Genomic DNA, 17,286 nt, shown 5'->3' with positions numbered 1-17,286 from the left:
GTATGTCGAATCCCTAGACAACAGACGGTGTCGCTAGCATGATAGTAAAAAGTCAGTGAACAAACGTTAATATTAGTTTAATTGTAATTTTCCTTCCCACTAGTTTTAACCAGAATAACTGATTCAGATTACATAGTGATTTACAACAGCATCACGAGAAGGAAAAAAAAACAGAACTGAAATCACCCAAAAGCTTCCACTCACTCAAACCCGTAGTATTCCATCCGAAAAAAAAAAGTTCACAAATCGATTCATTTATCCGCGAGCGCCCACCAAAGAAGACACATCCATACGCCCAATCCTCGCTTTTCACCATCACTAACGACCCCTTGATTCAGGACGCTGAAATCTGATTTAAAAAATAAATAATCGCTTATTCCTGACTGCAGCAACAACAATGGCCCGGTATCATCCTCATCTACGAGTACATCCACATCCGCGCGTAATGATACCGTCGTCCTGGAAAGCACTCACTGCGTATGCGCGCCGCGAATCCTTCGTCCTCGAGAGACCCCTAGCTGCTGAAGTCTGTCTGCGTATGTATAAATCCTCCTGATGGCACAGATGACAACGACGACTGAATTTGGTGCAAGAGCAAATCCTTCCAGGAGAATCCGGATCCTCCTGTCCTCCTCCTTAAGTACGGAGGCAAAACACATGAGGATGAAAAAAATGACAGCATCAACGCATTAAAACTTGTTTACACACCGCGCTCCCTTTTGCCACACACCTTTTCCCCTGGTTGTTGTTCGGTCGGAAAATCCGAAAAGGCTAGGGCTTATATCCTTCCTTGGTTGGTTTATTTTTTTTTTTTTTTCGAGGACGGCGGCAGCAGGACCAAATCAGGAATCAGAGCCACAATGAAGGTTCACTTTTCGTTTTACCGTCACTCGGAACGGTCGGTGTGCAAAATTTACTCCTAGAAGGAGTCTACGAATGTTAGAAATTTGCTGTTTTGGTAGGGTGGATCAATCGGAATCCTAAGACCTTTTCGAGAAACCAGGTGAAGTCTCAGATTTTTTCCTCGAATGATCTTTCTTTCTCGGAGAAAGCACTGAACCATGAAATCGAAGTGAATCTTTAAAGGTTAAAAGCCCTTCAAATGAATGGAACCATTACCGAAGTTTAATTGATAGCATTGTGTCAATCTAGTGAAGGACCCGGAAGATTTGTCCCCTCTTGAAGGACATCAATAAAAAAAAGAAAACAGATAAAGGAACCGAACGAAAACCTATCAACGAATTAGCAACAATAATAGATACATCAACATCAAACGGAAGAAAAGTGTTGCCCGGAAGTGTTTAGTTAGTGAAGAGAGTGGAAGAAAGGAAGCAAACTAAACCAAGAAGAAGTGGTCCGTCTAAGGAATACAGAAAAGTGTCACTCAGTGTTGCTGGGTTAGGGGACAGATTCTGCTCAGGTAGAGAAGAAGAGAGGGAAATAATCATGACAACGATGGCAACAAGCGGTTCCGCAATCATGGACTGGGATATTGACATGTAAGTACCTACCTTTGGCTTTCCATCCATCCAGCCGGATATCCTTAGAAAGGAGCCCCTAGCTAGCTGGAGGTTTGTTTATTTTGATTTCCGCGCCGTTATCCTATATCGGCACTTGGTGGTTGCATCAATTAAGTGAAGTGCGTATAATTTGTGTTGTTTAGATTGAGGGGACACAGAATCGGTACGGACTGAAGCTACTGGGGTAAACAAACTTGGGATGAGAGATCCGTTTAGTGATGATGAGTGTCAATTAGGGCATGATACCTTGATGAATTTGTCCAGCTGGACCGGAAGGGAATAATTTCGGTTGTGTCATTCAAATGCCCGGAACTCAAATTATGAAAAATGATTGAAAGAATTCGAATTAGAGATTAACAATTGAGACCCCTATGCCAAAATGCCTACGTCAAAATAGTTAGTTTTGATTTATGCATTCCAGTTGGCTTTTTATTTCAGATTTAGCGGAGATGAGGACATAATGGCCATCTTAATAAGGATGCTTATTCAACCACACAAAACAGCTATAATATGTGATTTACATCACTGCTTAGTGTTCAGACACTAGAAAAGTCTCTAAAAGTAGAAAACGTTAAAAAATGCGATATTTTGCGAAACAGCTTTGGATAGTTAAATAAACAAATTTAGATTATAAACATAGCTCAGTTTGCAAGTCAGTTACTTCCTGAGCCAATGTCCGCGAGTTCGAGCCCAAGAGTAAACATCGATCACAGTTGTACCGTATAAGTTTTTCAATGACTGTCCGCCAACTGCATCGTTGATATAAGTCGCGAATGACATAAATATGTTAAAACGACTACAATCGAAACAAAACAAAATAGTCATAGCTTATCTTAGCTTGGTTGACTACTCGTATCCACCTTAAATCATTGAATTTGAAATGCTTCATAAACAGATTTTATAATATCCATTCTAGAGGGACTTCGTTTTCTTTAACATTTTAATTTGAATCTCTACATTCCGAATTCCATGATCGCTGGCGTGGCTAGGCGGAACATGCTCCACCTCGCCACTTCACCACGGTTGCTACTCCATGATGATTCGAGGCCATCAATTTTACACAAATTCCAAAAGAATGATTAGCTGTCATTCTCATTGTACAAAACTGCGCCGGCCACGTCCTAGTAGTCAAAAGGGAAAAAAGAAAAGAACGTTAGTAAGATCATCTTTAGGTAGCAACCTCTTTCTTTTGGTCCTGCATACTCCAAAAACAATTTGGTGATAGTCAGAGCCAGAGATAAGTTAGTATCACCACAGGGGTTGAAAATCGAGTCGCTAGCTAGATGCCCGAATCGATCAAAACGCAAACCATTCCGAATCATGCTTGAGCTGAATGATTCCATTTTGTAACATTATGGAATGGAATGGATTGCCAAACAAATTATCCCGAGCCATCGCGTGGACGAATGAAATTATTTCGACCTATTTGATATCAACCAAGTTCAATGCGGAGGCCAGTGAAAATGAAAGGTATTCATAGCTTGTTGTAGCGAATTGATATTACTAAACAATAATTGGTTGCACTAAAACTCCACATTATGGATATTGGGTATAAGGGCTCAACGGGTGGAAATCAAATTTTACTTTCCGACGCCATCTTGAAATCCAAGATGGCGGCTTCCGCTCAACTTAAAAATGCTGTAAATGACTGGAAATCGAATGAACCACCAACAATATGGGTATCAGGTGAAAGGGCTCAGCGAGTAGAAGTCGAATTTCGTCATCCGACGCCATCTTGAAATCCAAGATGGCGGCTTCCGCTCAACTTAAAAATGCTGTAAATGACTGAAAATCGAATAAACAACCAACAATATGGGTATCAGGTGAAAAGGCTCAGCGAGTAGAAGTCGAATTTCGTCATCCGACGCCATCTTGAAATCCAAGATGGCGTCTTCCGGTCAACTTAAAAATGCTGTAAATAACTGAAAATCGAATAAACAACCAACAATATGGGTATTAGGTGAAAGGGCTCAGCGAGTAGAAGTCGAATTTCGTCATCCGACGCCATCTTGAAATCCAAGATGGCGTCTTCCGGTCAACTTAAAAATGCTGTAAATGACTGAAATCGAATGAACCACCCACAATATGGGTATCAGGTGAAAGGGCTCAGCGAGTAGAAGCCGAATTTTGTCATCCGACGCCATCTTGAAATCCAAGATGGCGTCTTCCGGTCAACTTAAAAATGCTGTAAATGACTGAAATCGAATGAACCACCCACAATATGGGTATCAGGTGAAAGGGCTCAGCGAGTAGAAGCCGAATTTCGTCATCCGACGCCATCTTGAAATCCAAGATGGGGGCCTTCGCTTAACTTAATAAAATATTGAAAATCGAATGAACCACCCACAATATGGGTATCAGATGAAAGGGCTCAGCGAGTAGAAGTCGAATTTCGTCATCCGACGCCATCTTGAAATCCAAGATGGCGGCTTCTTTTTAACTTAATAAATTACTGAAAATCAATTGAACAACCCACAATATGGGTATCAGGTGAAAGGGCTCAGCGAGTAGAAGCCGAATTTCGTCATCCGACGCCATCTTGAAATCCAAGATGGGGGCCTTCGCTTAACTTAATAAAATATTGAAAATCGAATGAACCACCCACAATATGGGTATCAGATGAAAGGGCTCAGCGAGTAGAAGTCGAATTTCGTCATCCGACGCCATCTTGAAATCCAAGATGGCGGCTTCTTTTTAACTTAATAAATTACTGAAAATCAATTGAACAACCCACAATATGGGTATCAGGCGAAAGGGCTCAGCGAGTAGAAGTCGAATTTCGTCATCCAACGCCATCTTGAAATCCAAGATGGCGGCTTTCCCTTAACTTAATGAATTACTGAAAATCAATTGAACCACCCACAATATGGGTATTAGGTGAAAGGGCTCAGCCCCCAGAATCTTAAGCCATCTGTCGGTGCATCGTGAAACCATTGTGCTTCATCAATAAAATTATACAAATGATAATAAACAAGCCAAATGAAACCTGTCTTGATTGAACAGCCTAATAGTATTGGAAAATCAATCTATAATATTTTTACTTTGGTCTTCGCCTAAAATGTGAAATTGTTTATTTTAATTTACTGTATTATAGATCAAGATTGGCTGTTGATTGATTTTGATTTACAAAAATATACAACCCTATCGTGCCGTTTGTGAGTTGGGTACCAATTTATTGTGGGATACTCTATATTTTGAAATTAAACTTCATTGCAGTGTGGAGATTATAATGTTCGTAATGAACAATTAATTGGGTTGTGAATTATTCATGGTTAATATTTAAACAAATACTTAACTACAAAAAAAATACAAAAGTAAATAAACCACCATGAAAAACTTAACTTCTAATTTTAAAAACTGTGATGGCTGTTTGGTTTGGTTGCAAAATTTACAACAAACCTCAAAATTCAATGCTTTTCAATACCATCAATACAAATTCAAAAAGATGCAAGAACATATCTATCTTGATGCCAACAAAGGTTAATTTTTGTTCTTGCCATTGATGGGGGTTTGAGTGAATTCGTTTATTTGTTTTGAATTGGATGTGGAAGCGCGCGAAGAATTCACGCTCAAGAATTGAATTAAAATTTAGCCAACAAATAAGGAAAATCGTGTAAAAAGTAAAACGGTTAGGGTAACGATAGATCGAGAAGTACAACAGAAGCAGAGGATGGATTTCAAAATGGCGTTGCATGGAGAAATTAGACTTCTACTCGTTGAACCCTTTCACCCAATACCCATATTGTGTAGGTTTCATAAATTTTTCAGTCATTTACAGCACTTTGAAGTTAAACGGAAGCCGCCATCTTGGATTTCAAGATGGCGTCGGATAAAGATATTCGACTTCTACGCGTTGAGCCCTTTTCCCCAATACCCATACTGTGTGGGTTTCATACATTTTTCAGACATTTACAGCATTTTGAACTTAAACGGAAGCCGTCATCTTGGATTTCAAGATGGCGTCGGATGACGATAATCGACTTCTACGCGTCAAGCCCTTTTCCCCAATACCCATATTATGTGGGTTTCATACATTTTTCAGTCATTTACAGTATTTTGAAGTTAATGAAAGCCGCCATCTTGGATTTCAAGATGGCGTCGGATGACGATATTCGACTTCTACGCGTTGAGCCCTTTACCCCAATACCCATATTGTGTGGGTTTCATACATTTTTCAGTCATTTACAGCATTTTGAAGTTAACGGAAGCCGCCATCTTGGATTTCAAGATGGCGTCGGATGACGATATTCGACTTCTACGCGTTGAGCCCTTTACCCCAATACCCATATTGTGTGGGTTTCATACATTTTTCAGTCATTTACAGCATTTTGAAGTTAACGGAAGCCGCCATCTTGGATTTCAAGATGACGTCGGATGACGATATTCGACTTCTACGCGTTGAGTCCTTTACCCCAATAACCATATTGTGTGGGTTTCATACATTTTTCAGATATTTAAGCATTTTGAACTTAAACGGAAGCCGCCAACTTGGATTTCAAGATGGCGTCGGATGACGATATTCGACTTCTACGCTTTAAGCACTTTTCCCCAATACCCATATTGTGTGGGTTTTATACATTTTCCAGACATTTACAGCATTTTGAAGTTAACGGAAGCCGCCATATTGGATTTCAAGATGGCGTCGGATGAAGATATTCGACTTCTACGCGTTAAGCCCTTTTCCCCAATACCCATATTGTGTGGGTTTCATACATTTTTCAGTCATTTACAGCATTTTGAAGTTAACGGAAGCCGCCATCTTGGATTTCAAAATGGCGTCGGATGACGATATTCGACTTCTACGCGTTGAGCCCTTTACCCCAATACCCATATTGTGTGGGTTTCATACATTTTTCAGTCTTTTACAGCATTTTGAACTTAAACGGAAGCCGCCATCTTGGATTTCAAGATGGCGTCGAATGACGATATTCGACTTCTACGCGTTGAGCCCTTTACCCCAATACCCATATTGTGTGTGTTTCATATATTTTTCAGTCATTTACTGCAATTTTTAGTTAAGCAGAAACTGCCATCCCCAGCCATCTCCATTTGAGAAAGAATAAAATTGGAATGACCATCATTCAATTTTGTAACATAAACGAATGACGCCGATTCGAAGAAAAGTTCGATCCTGACGAAAACCAAACAGAATTCCTTGGAGCTTCTCCTATGTCTGAATATTCCACTGCGCGCTGGTTTGAAAGTAGGCAACACAGATAACACAGAAGCATGTTGTTCACAGAGCAGATCGAAGCACGTTCATTTCTGTAGGGCTTCACTAAGGGGGTGAACGTGAATTTTGATTCATTTTTCAAACCCTGATCACCAACTACGGAAAGAGTCTGTTCGTTTGCGAATCTATATTCAAGTATCCTAGGAAATCCTTAATGCTAGAGGAGCACCTCCTAGAACCCCCTTTTAAAACCTCTGAAAACCTTTGGAATTCTATAAAACTCCTTAAAATGCAATTTTCTATTCAAATAGTTCGTAGAAGCATTATTATTTACTTTTACACAGTGAATTTTTAGTAATAATCTTGTTTCTGTTGAAAAACACAAGAGGTACTATTCTTATTTCGCACCATTTTTTTTCAATATTTTTGGTCCTCAACGCCAATTGCTACGTCCAAAACAGGTAAACTTATGCTTGATTTATCCGTTAAACAATTCAAAACAAACTGTGGAAGAAATATTTAATGATTTTCAATCATTCATATTTTAACTGTATGTTATTTATTGTTTTTTTTCGTTTGATAGACAACGTTTATGTACTCTCGCCTATCCTGTAATAAGTGCTTATTCTCAGAATTTAAACTACAATAACGTTTTGTCTTTCTTCACCCAATGTAATTATGAGCTTCAATGCCTCAAAATCCATACGTGGATCGGCGTTATGCCATATTTAATATATTGAATTTATTTTCTTATCTATAAAAAAAGGCTAGACACAATTTTCCCGTTTGTTTGGATAACGTGCCGCTATTAAGCCACCACCCCTTTTCTGATACCTGAAGGTTTGTTCTTAACAACCTATTTCATGCCTCTCTTAATTTGAAATTGTTTTTCTTATGCAAATGTGATTTTTTCAGAAGTAAAAAAAGAACTTTTATGAAGAGATTAACCACCGTAATTTATGTTTGTTACTTTGATTTATCGACCTAGCGGTGAAAAGTGATGTCCTTTTTAGTAGGGACATCTAAAGATTGTGAAATTTTTATATAGATTTTTTTTTTTTATTTATATTGAGTGTTTATTTGTCAATGAGCTTATAAGTACTATATACAAATCATATTTCGAGCGATAATTCAAAATCTAATTCATTGCTGTCAATTCTTCCACAATTCCCATCGACATAATTTAAAAATGAACTTAGTAATTTCAAAATTTTTGTGCGGTTGGAACTTGTTAAACTACAAAGTGATGGTCTTAACATTTCATTGAAATCGAGCGTTCTACCATTGATGATCTGTGCTATTCTATTTTGCAACACACTAAAAGCGCCGTTAAGAGAGTTACATTCACTATACTTGTGTGTCAATGTTTCAGTCACAGCTCCGCAATGGATGCAGTCCTCGCCGTCACTTCGGTGGATAGTATAAAGGAGCTTCCGGCAAACGGCTTTCATATTCACGAAAAGGAAAAGAATTGAACGCTGTTGAGCATTCAGACTCCGAGAGGCTATGTTCTTCCATACTTTGGGCCAATCTGTCGTAGGATTTTCAGTTTCAACCTTTGGGGGTACGGTTTGATCAACGATGTGATGATGAATTGCAGAAGCACTGCAATTTTGCTGGATATCCATGGGTAGATGCGGGAAGGTGTCTTTTATTACCTTTATATCTGGTAGCGATGTGGGTGGCATGATGTTTGATTGCAGAATACTTCGATAGAAGGGCATGGATTCGCTTTCAGCTACATGTCGATTCACCAACAGCGATTTGCATTTGAATACAGGCAGATGTAATTGGAGACCGCCAGACTTTACTGGTCTGGCTAGTTGTTGTATCGGTGGGCGAGCTACGACCCCTCTGAATAGAAAACCTCCCATGGTAGAAGTAATTTTCGCAATATGACGTGTATTAGGAGTCAATATTGATGCAACGTACCACAGTTTGCTGGTCAGGATCGTATTAAGAAGGGCAACTTTTTGGTGTAGATGCAGTATTCTAAGCGAGTGCAACCATATGTTTTGTGAGAATTTTGCTACCAACGCATTCCAGTTCAGTCTTCCCATTGCTCGGATTGAATTGATAAAAGTAATGCCTAGAACTTTAACTGTAAAATTAGTTTCAAGCCAGGGTACTTGCCAGGGATTGGGACTGAGGCCTACATCTATCGCTGTGGTTTTGTTTTGATTGAGTTTGGCTCCAGATACATCACCGAAACGCAGGAAAAGCTGGTATATCTGATCAATTTTGTTTTCGCACGTAACCACTATTGTGATGTCATCAGCATAAGCAACCACAAGATCGTTGCCGCACAGCTGTTCTAATCGTTTTAGGAGAGGGTGAAGGTACAATACAAACAAGTGCATCGACAGAGGGTCTCCCTGTCTAACACTTCTGTCGATTGGGAAAGCTCGCGACAAATGCCCGTTTACTAATAGTCGTGAGGTTGAAGCATCCATAATTTGCTGGAGAAGATAGACCAAATCCGAATTGATCCCGAGTGAGCACATGGTTTCAAGTAGGTACGGTCGTGTCACCCGATCAAAGGCATTCTCCAGATCGAACGAAATAAGTTTGCCTCTCTGTTTACGATCGATGAGCTGAGCCACGCGGTGTTTCAGAGAGAGTATTGCTTCGAAGATTGTTCTTTCACCATTGGAGCACTTTTGACTGCCCGTCAAAACTCCATGTGCTCGCATAACTCGATCCAAACGAGCCTTTAGTATACGTGACAAGATTTTGTAGTCGACATTTAAGAGAGAGATTGGCCTGAAGCTTCGTATTGTGTTATCACTGCCCTTCTTTTTGATCAATACTATTACACCGTTCACGAACTCGGGAGGGATATTCCCGGAGAGAGCCTCGTTCAAACAGAGATTTAGTTCTCTGTGTATAATGTCGAAGGTGTGGAGATAGAACTCACGAGGTATCCCATCTGGACCGGGGGATTTTCTGGCCGCACTTTTACGTATTGCCATATAGATCTCCTGGGTAGTAATAGTTTCCATACATGCTGCATTGGTTTCGTCGTGTTCGGGAATGACTCTCTCACTGATAAAAGAATCTCTCGCTTGTTCGTTTGTGCCGGCTGCATACAGGTCACGATAGTGTTGATAAAGATGCTCCTGGATTTCCTCTGGATGATCCACTATTTCGTCAGGCCCAAGTGATAGCTATGTTATTGTTGTTTGCTTGCGTTTTCTTTCACCCAGTTGGAAGAGCGAAATAGGCTCCCCAGCAACTTGTGTCTCATTTATTCGCATGAAAATATCTGAGAATTTTCGCTGATGCACGAGCATTTCTGCCTTGATGCGGTTGATCTCGGTCAATGCAGTGGGATTCTGAAAGTAGTTATCGTACGCTTGACTAAGTTGGACATAGAGTCTTTGTTGCTGTAGGCGGAAATTTTCGAATTTTATTTTCGATTTCCAACGAAAGAACGAGGAGATTTTTTTTTTTGCATACGATAGCCACCAGGCTATCCATGATGAAAAAAAACGACGTTGACGAGTCCAGTATGTCCACTGTGATTGAAACTCCTCTATCACCTCTGCAGTGAGAAGGTGAGGTCGGAGCATCCAGTATCCACGACCAGGAGAATATCCAAGTCGAGGGAGGCATATCCGAAGGGTAACAGCTTTGTGGTCACTAAAACAGCATACATGCGTAGCTGTTGCTCTCAGCTGTTTGCGTAGTCCTTTGCTAACGTATATACGATCAAGACGTGCTGAAGATTGTTGTGTGATGTAGGTATGGCCTGGATTGTTTGGTTCTAGCTGGATCCAGACATCGAGAAGCTGCATTTGTTGCACTGCGGCCAGAAGAGCGGCGCTGGGATTTGTTCCTGTTGCGTCGCATTGTCGTATCACGGAATTGAAATCGCCACCAAGTATGACGTGTTCGGTACGATGTCGTAAATAATATGCCAGCGTGGAGTTGAAAAAATGCTCTCTTGCTGCACGAAAACCACTGCCCTAGGGTGCATACACATTACAGAGTGTGGTGTTGTTGATACGAATAGCTATCAGTCTTCCGTCCAGGCTTTTTCCAAGTGCGACTAGTTGATGTGGGGTTTAAGTGCTATAGCAGTGCCCCTTCTAGCGTGATCAACATTGCATAACACATTATATCCGGCAAGAGTAAGATTTGGGTTTTCCACCTCTTGCAAGAAGACGATGTCCAGGTCAAGCGATCTAATGAAGTTTAGTAGAGCATTCAGCTTTGTGGTGTTAGTTATAGTGTTTATGTTTATGGATCCAAGGTTATAGCTGAAGGAATCCATCACTAAACCTAGGGATTTTGGCCGCAGCCATCATCTGATGCGTGTTTTGGTTTCTTGTTTTGAGGTCGTACTGGTCGTTTGTTGGAGATCGAAGCCATGGATTCGTCCGAATCGTTACCATCAGTTTCTAGCGTGCTAGAGCTGATAGATTTGGCAATTTTCGCTTTTCGTGTCAAAGGCATCACGGGAGGTGCCATCGACAACTCCTGTGAGCTTTCGGTGTTGACCTGGTCGTTCGGTTCTGAGGTAAGTGTGGTAGTTTTGGTTTGTGTTAGGTTGTTGTTGGTTTGTGTTGGGTTGATGCTGGTTTGTTTGGTTACGCTGAGGCTTAGCCCTGCGTTTTTTGGTTTTGGATTGTTGCTTACTACGCTTGCATACGACACTTTCATTTCATCAGCATGCAGTTTTTGGACAAGAAGCTTCTTGTTTTGGATGCATGGAATGCCAATATGTACAAACTCATGGCAATGCATACATGTTTGTTTCTGACCTTTGTAGCTCAGAGTGGTTTCTTCTCCATTGATTGTAACAACCGACGGAATATTCTTCTTCACTATCACCCTGGCCGCACGAATACCAGTTGAGATACCTCCGAACTTAAATTTTTCATCCCACAGCAGGTCACGGATACTTAGAACTTCTCCGTAGGCACTTAGATATTAAGCAACTTGTTCGTTGGTTACGTTGTTAGTGAGGTCAAATACTTTGACATCAACTGCCCCATCCTCGATTTGAATCCGTAGCTTGTACGGTTTACCGTCGACGGTAAAGTTATGTTTGTTGTCGTGATCTTCAACAGCCTGCTGCGCTAGTGCAGGGTCATTAACCTGTACGTAAACACAACGACGTAGTCTGTTTGGTTGGATTTGGCAAACGTTTTCTAGCGTCCAGCCAAGTTTTTGGTCGATGAAATTGTGAATTTCTTCAAAATTCAACAATTTCGGCGGTAAGTGTGCGAAGTCGATTCGAAACGTGTTTTCGCGTCGACCCATCTCGAAAACTTGAAACGCGGAGCGAATCTTTCCGCGAATCTGGGTTTCCGACACAGAGTTAAGTTGTCTTCAAATAACTAGCCCGTGCACAGTCTTTCAAGAGAGAACAATCGAAAAATATCAACCGCCCAGCTCGAAAGTTGAGCGCTAACTCATGGATGGATAGAAGGTTAGAAGAAATGAAAGATGGTGAAAATGAGCGGGTAGAATTTATTTAGAAGCATTACCATCAAATATCAAAACTTTTCACCGCTAAGCCGATAAATCAGAGTAACAAAAGTAAAAAAAAACTTTTAACAAAATTCGACACTTCGACACACTCTGGGTAAAAACTATAAAGGGGATATAAGGGCATAACGAGCACCCGGGGCACAATAAGCACTCCTCTTTTTTACAAAAGTACGTATTTTCTTTAATAAATTTTCATGAGGATTTGTTTCGTACTTCCTATAGTATTAATTTTTCACCAAAAAAGAGATCTTCTCATCATCTTTACAGAAATATTTAGAAGAAACCAGCTAGGTTCTCAAGTGACTAGAATATTATAATTTATGTCCACCACGAAATTTATGAAATTAAAATAATCTTGATCTATGATGTACGCACTGCAACATGATAAACACATTGTTTCTGAATTTTCACCATCATTAAATTTTTGATTTTTCACTTTAATCGATTTTAAAACGCGTTTTTACTTAAATTTGTTGACTCGAGGTGAACAGAGCAAGCGGGGCACGATGAGCGTTTTCTGCCGTATAATCTAGCAGCGAATTCAACTCGATGTAGTCTACTGAATCATAGAGCTACAGCTAGACTAGTTTACATCTGACGATTGGACCTCTGATTATCTCTCCGACACCTTTTTTTAAAAGACATACACTGTCTTAGCCGATCAAGGTAATGTTGCCAGATTTTTTTCAGCACGTATCCGGGCCGGACAAACCGGGCAATTTTTAAAACCTGGGAAAATCCGGGCATTCGATTTCAAATTGACGACCATAAATCCGGGCAAATTTCCACAAAACATTTCCACCACAAAAATCGAGAAAAAAAAATTCTTCATCGATAGATTTTGAACCGTATTTAAGGCTTCCAAAAAACCTTCCATGATTATTTTTATAAAACTTTCGTTTTCGAGGTGTTTTTTCGTTTTTTTATTGTTTTAATAGCCAAATAAAGTGCAAAATCCAGGCAATCCGGACCGGGCCGAATTGTTCTCAAATTTAGCTTTAAATACCCGGGCAAACCCGGATAAAACCGGGCAATCTGGCAACCTTAGATTAAGGCTTTACAGACTGAATAAATGACGTGGACAACTTGAGATTAACATTTAACACCCAGTACCAAGATGCGAATCGAACCCATGCCATCAGTGAATCAGCGATTACCATCCTACCACGCTAACCACTCGACCACCGAGAAGTACACCTTCCAATTGGGCTTGCTAAAAAGAATAAAGCTTGCGCTTTACTCTTACACAGATTTCCATAAGAATGACAGCTAAGCGGAGTTAAATTGAAGTGAAGGCTATTGTTTTCTCTGTTTAACGCATGAGAAATCGTTTACCGGGATAGAAAACGCTCATCGTGCCCAATTAATGGTGCTTATTCTGCCCCAGGGAGGGAGGTGGGGGCGGAGGTTCTCATTATGCCTCTGCAGTGACTGGTTTTGAGCTTTCGGCAAAAAAATTTAAAATGCATTTTGAAACGTTTTTATCTACTTTTTTAAGTTTCAGCCAATTAGGAAATGACTATTTTAGTGTCGGAACACGGAACAATTATGTAATTCACATATTATAGCTGTCTATCATTAAATAAGCGTTTTCCTTAAGGTTGCCATTAGACCCTTATCTCATCTTTATATTGTCAAATTAATTGTATATAAACTCTTCCTGCTGAGTTTAGTGTCTACTGAAGAGTTTTAATCGTTCCAAAACTCGCCGATTGTCAATTGATTTATTAGAAATCTATCGCGGCTATAAACAAAAAAAATCTTATGAAAGAAAAGTTAATAAAGAAGATGCACGTAAGATTTATTGAGGGTAATTTTTTGATAATTTATAAGTAAATTCCTTTCTTATACAAAAAAACGGGACATTTCGAGTAAACGGTTAGGAGGGAAATTTACAAAAAAAAAAACTAGGACAGGTTCTCAAAAGCGAGACGATTGACAACTCTACATTTATTGCTTTTCCATAGTTGATCAGTGAAAAAAATGTAAAATGGATGACAAGTTCAACATGGTAATACGAAGTTAACTGGGTCTGCTAGTTATAGGGTAACAGACCGCTTTGGGAAGTGGCTATGCAGTTTTCTGAAATAAAAAAGTACATGTTACAATTTTTGACTGCCTTATCTGTTCATTACGAAGATCAAGGCTTTTTCTATCGAAACATATCGTCGCTTGTTGCAATATAATAAGATTTAAGCTTAAAAACTCGTTAAGTATAGAGTAAAAACAGAAAAACACTTGAGAGTTAAAGGAAAAAACGTGTGTTCTGGTCAAAGTCTGAAGAACAAGTGAAAATTTATTTTCTCTTTGTTATATCCATGGCTACTTAAGGTAACCAAGGATATCCAATTATCCTAGACTACTTAGTTTCAACAAAAACTCCCCCGTTATATAGTGTGTTTGAAATGTTTTGAAAAAATTCCGACAGCACATTGCAATCTCGACGAAATTTGTTCTGCAGTGCTAAATACTGGCCAATTGGCTTATCTTTAAGATCAATTTTTAGGACGCAAATCTCCTTCAGGCGACCCAATGATAAGTTAAGAAAGTTTGAGAACACCAACTCCGCGGCATGATGCATTTTGACTTCCAAAACCTTAGTGGATTTGGTTTGGCTGCAGTTCTGTCGAATACATATGTAGATCCAAAAAAGATAAAAATGTGCTACAATTATGCGATCTTTTAAACCATTCAAAAGCTAGATTATTTTTCGCTGAAAAATTAACAAATGTTCAGTTCTATCTTTGAAACAACTTTTATTCTACGAAAAAAATTATCGTTGGAGTAATTATTTCATACTTTTTTTATTTTTCAAAAATCACATAACCATAGGGGCTGAAAAACTAGATTTTTAGTACTTTTCGCTTGTAATTTTCACACGTTTAAATTAATTTTTTCTAAGTTTTAGATCATGTTAAGACTATCTCATAGCTATAATTGAATATATTATTTGTTACTAATACTAACTGAGATATTTCACCTGTTACAATTATAAAACTCAGTTACATATTAGCCGATTTGTTGTCATTTTTTTCCCAACCCCGACTTCAGGCGGCGCTTATATTTCATCTCTTGTACTTAACCAAGTATATTTTTTTCTCCAAAATCAACACTGAATGGTTGTAACTTTTAGACCTTACTGTCAATAATTTTTAATGAAGCATAATAAATAATGATTTAATAAAAAATGGTGTATGTCTATTTTTTCATGTTTAAAAGCTTCTTTAAGCTTTAACTTTTGACCACTGCCTATCAAACAGTTGCCATTAATGTAGATTGAAAGATAAACGTGGTTTAAAGCATAGTCCTCAAAAAGTAAGTTTTGTGTGGTGGTGGTTTTATGCCGATTTAAGTGAATTCCGTCTAAAGGCAGGTTTGGGCTTTAGCGAGAAATAATGCCAAAATTCCAAATTTTTTTTTAATAAGCAATTGAAATAGTGCGCAAAATACTTTTCATATCGCCGTATAACTTTTTATTACGTTCATGAACATCTAACAGCTAGTTTAATACTCAGGTTGTGTTGGATGGTCCTAAATAAATCCCTAAGGAATTAAGTAGGACCTTACTTAATTAGTAATGAAAAATATGGGTCATGATCTTAAAAAAATTTAAAAAAAATATGTCCTTATGTACAACGTATTTATAGCTTCTAGCTTTAGCTTTCTTGGGCATCATGTGAATTGTTTTGGAGCATTCTGTAGTTGATCTACAGCCATTTTCCGGAGATATATAATTTTGCTTTTTTTTCTTAGTCTTTTAATAACGAAAAACGAGGTTTCCAAAACTATAAATTTTGAAAAAAAATCGGTTGGGAAACAAGAGAGATATATTAGTTTTAGTTAGGAGTGTCAAATTGACACTCCACGGACTGTAACGGGTAAAAATTTCAGGGACGGATGAGGGTTAGTTTGTTTATCTACATGCCTGATTGAATAACAAAGATTAAATCATGGCAATATCAAGAGAAATATTTTTGAACCTTGATGACAGATTTTCGCATTTTTAATGGGTCAAACTGTATGTTTAGCTATCAAGACTTCGAATGAGGTTCACCAGATCCACTCATCGGCACTATATTTCTGGAAGACTGTGTAACTTTCGCGACACGATGCTTACTGCGGAACACATGCTCAAAGAATGTGATCCCGTTCTCGAAATACTTTTAAAATCGATGCATTAATACGCCATGCTCTCTCGAATGAGCAAATTTATTAAAAATATTGTGTTTTTGAAGGAATCATACCTCATAAACCATTTGTAACCAACAAACTTTCTTTTCTCTGAGAGATGAACCGTCCTATGCTGGCTGAAAGTCTCTATAATATAGATATTATTATTATTGATATTCACAATAGAATGTGGTGCCTTTTTTCGAGTACAGACTTTATCGGAAATAACAGTTTTATTTAAAGTTTTGTGAAATATTAAGACTTTTCATAAAAATTTGCAGTGAAAATCCCCGATGGATATGCTGAACAAAAATCGATTCCAAAACTCTCTCCACCACTCCTGTTTGACTAACATACTTTGCATTCTTCTCTTCCAGCTTCAACCTAGACATCGACGAACACGCTCTTGACTACAGCATCCAGTCCATCATGTCTGACTCGGCTGATTCCATATTCAGCAGTTTGTTGTTGCCGTTACCGTCTGTTGCTTTGGCTGGACCATTGAATGGAGCCATTTCCAACCAACAAAATCCAACCATGAGCGACCACGGCGAGCAAACATCCCCGACTTCATCTCCATCATCGCCCTGGTCATCCACATCCGATCTGGAGCTTTTGGACCTGGAAGCACCCGTCGATAGTGGAATGACGTCCAGTTGCCCTACATCGCAATCGCCATCATTGATGCTGCTTGAATCCACCATGAAGCCACCAGAATGCATGTGAGTACACCTTCCTATAGAGCAGAGAAATTACACAATTCTACAATCGACGAATGCGAGAAGCCGAAAATGTGCGATTGTATAATTCGGTGACTGTTTGCCGGAAATGTTCTCTCTCTTCAATCCCTACAGGGCCAACGAGCTACGTCCTTGAGCCGTGACGGTTTGAGAAGGGATTAGGAAATTACTTACAAACGATTTG

At 39.1% G+C, this 17,286-nt stretch overlaps 1 protein-coding gene across 1 annotated transcript in view; it reads left to right on the top strand.

The window, feature by feature from the left end:
- The first annotated feature begins 894 nt into the window (after nt 1-894).
- Nucleotides 895-17,286, top strand: part of LOC129746220 (zinc finger protein ZFP2-like) — a 65,158-nt gene continuing 48,766 nt past the window's right edge. Inside the window, exons 1-2 of the mRNA XM_055739781.1 lie at nt 895-1,499; nt 16,740-17,084. Of these exons, the coding sequence (XP_055595756.1) occupies nt 1,447-1,499; nt 16,740-17,084 (398 nt within the window). The 5' untranslated portion in view covers nt 895-1,446. The remainder of the gene's footprint in view (nt 1,500-16,739; nt 17,085-17,286) is intronic.

This window comes from Uranotaenia lowii, chromosome 2, assembly GCF_029784155.1.
Source record: "Uranotaenia lowii strain MFRU-FL chromosome 2, ASM2978415v1, whole genome shotgun sequence".
NCBI lineage: Eukaryota > Metazoa > Arthropoda > Insecta > Diptera > Culicidae > Uranotaenia > Uranotaenia lowii.
The sequence above is the reverse complement of the archived record's forward strand: the minus strand, read 5'-3'. Positions and strand labels throughout refer to the sequence as shown.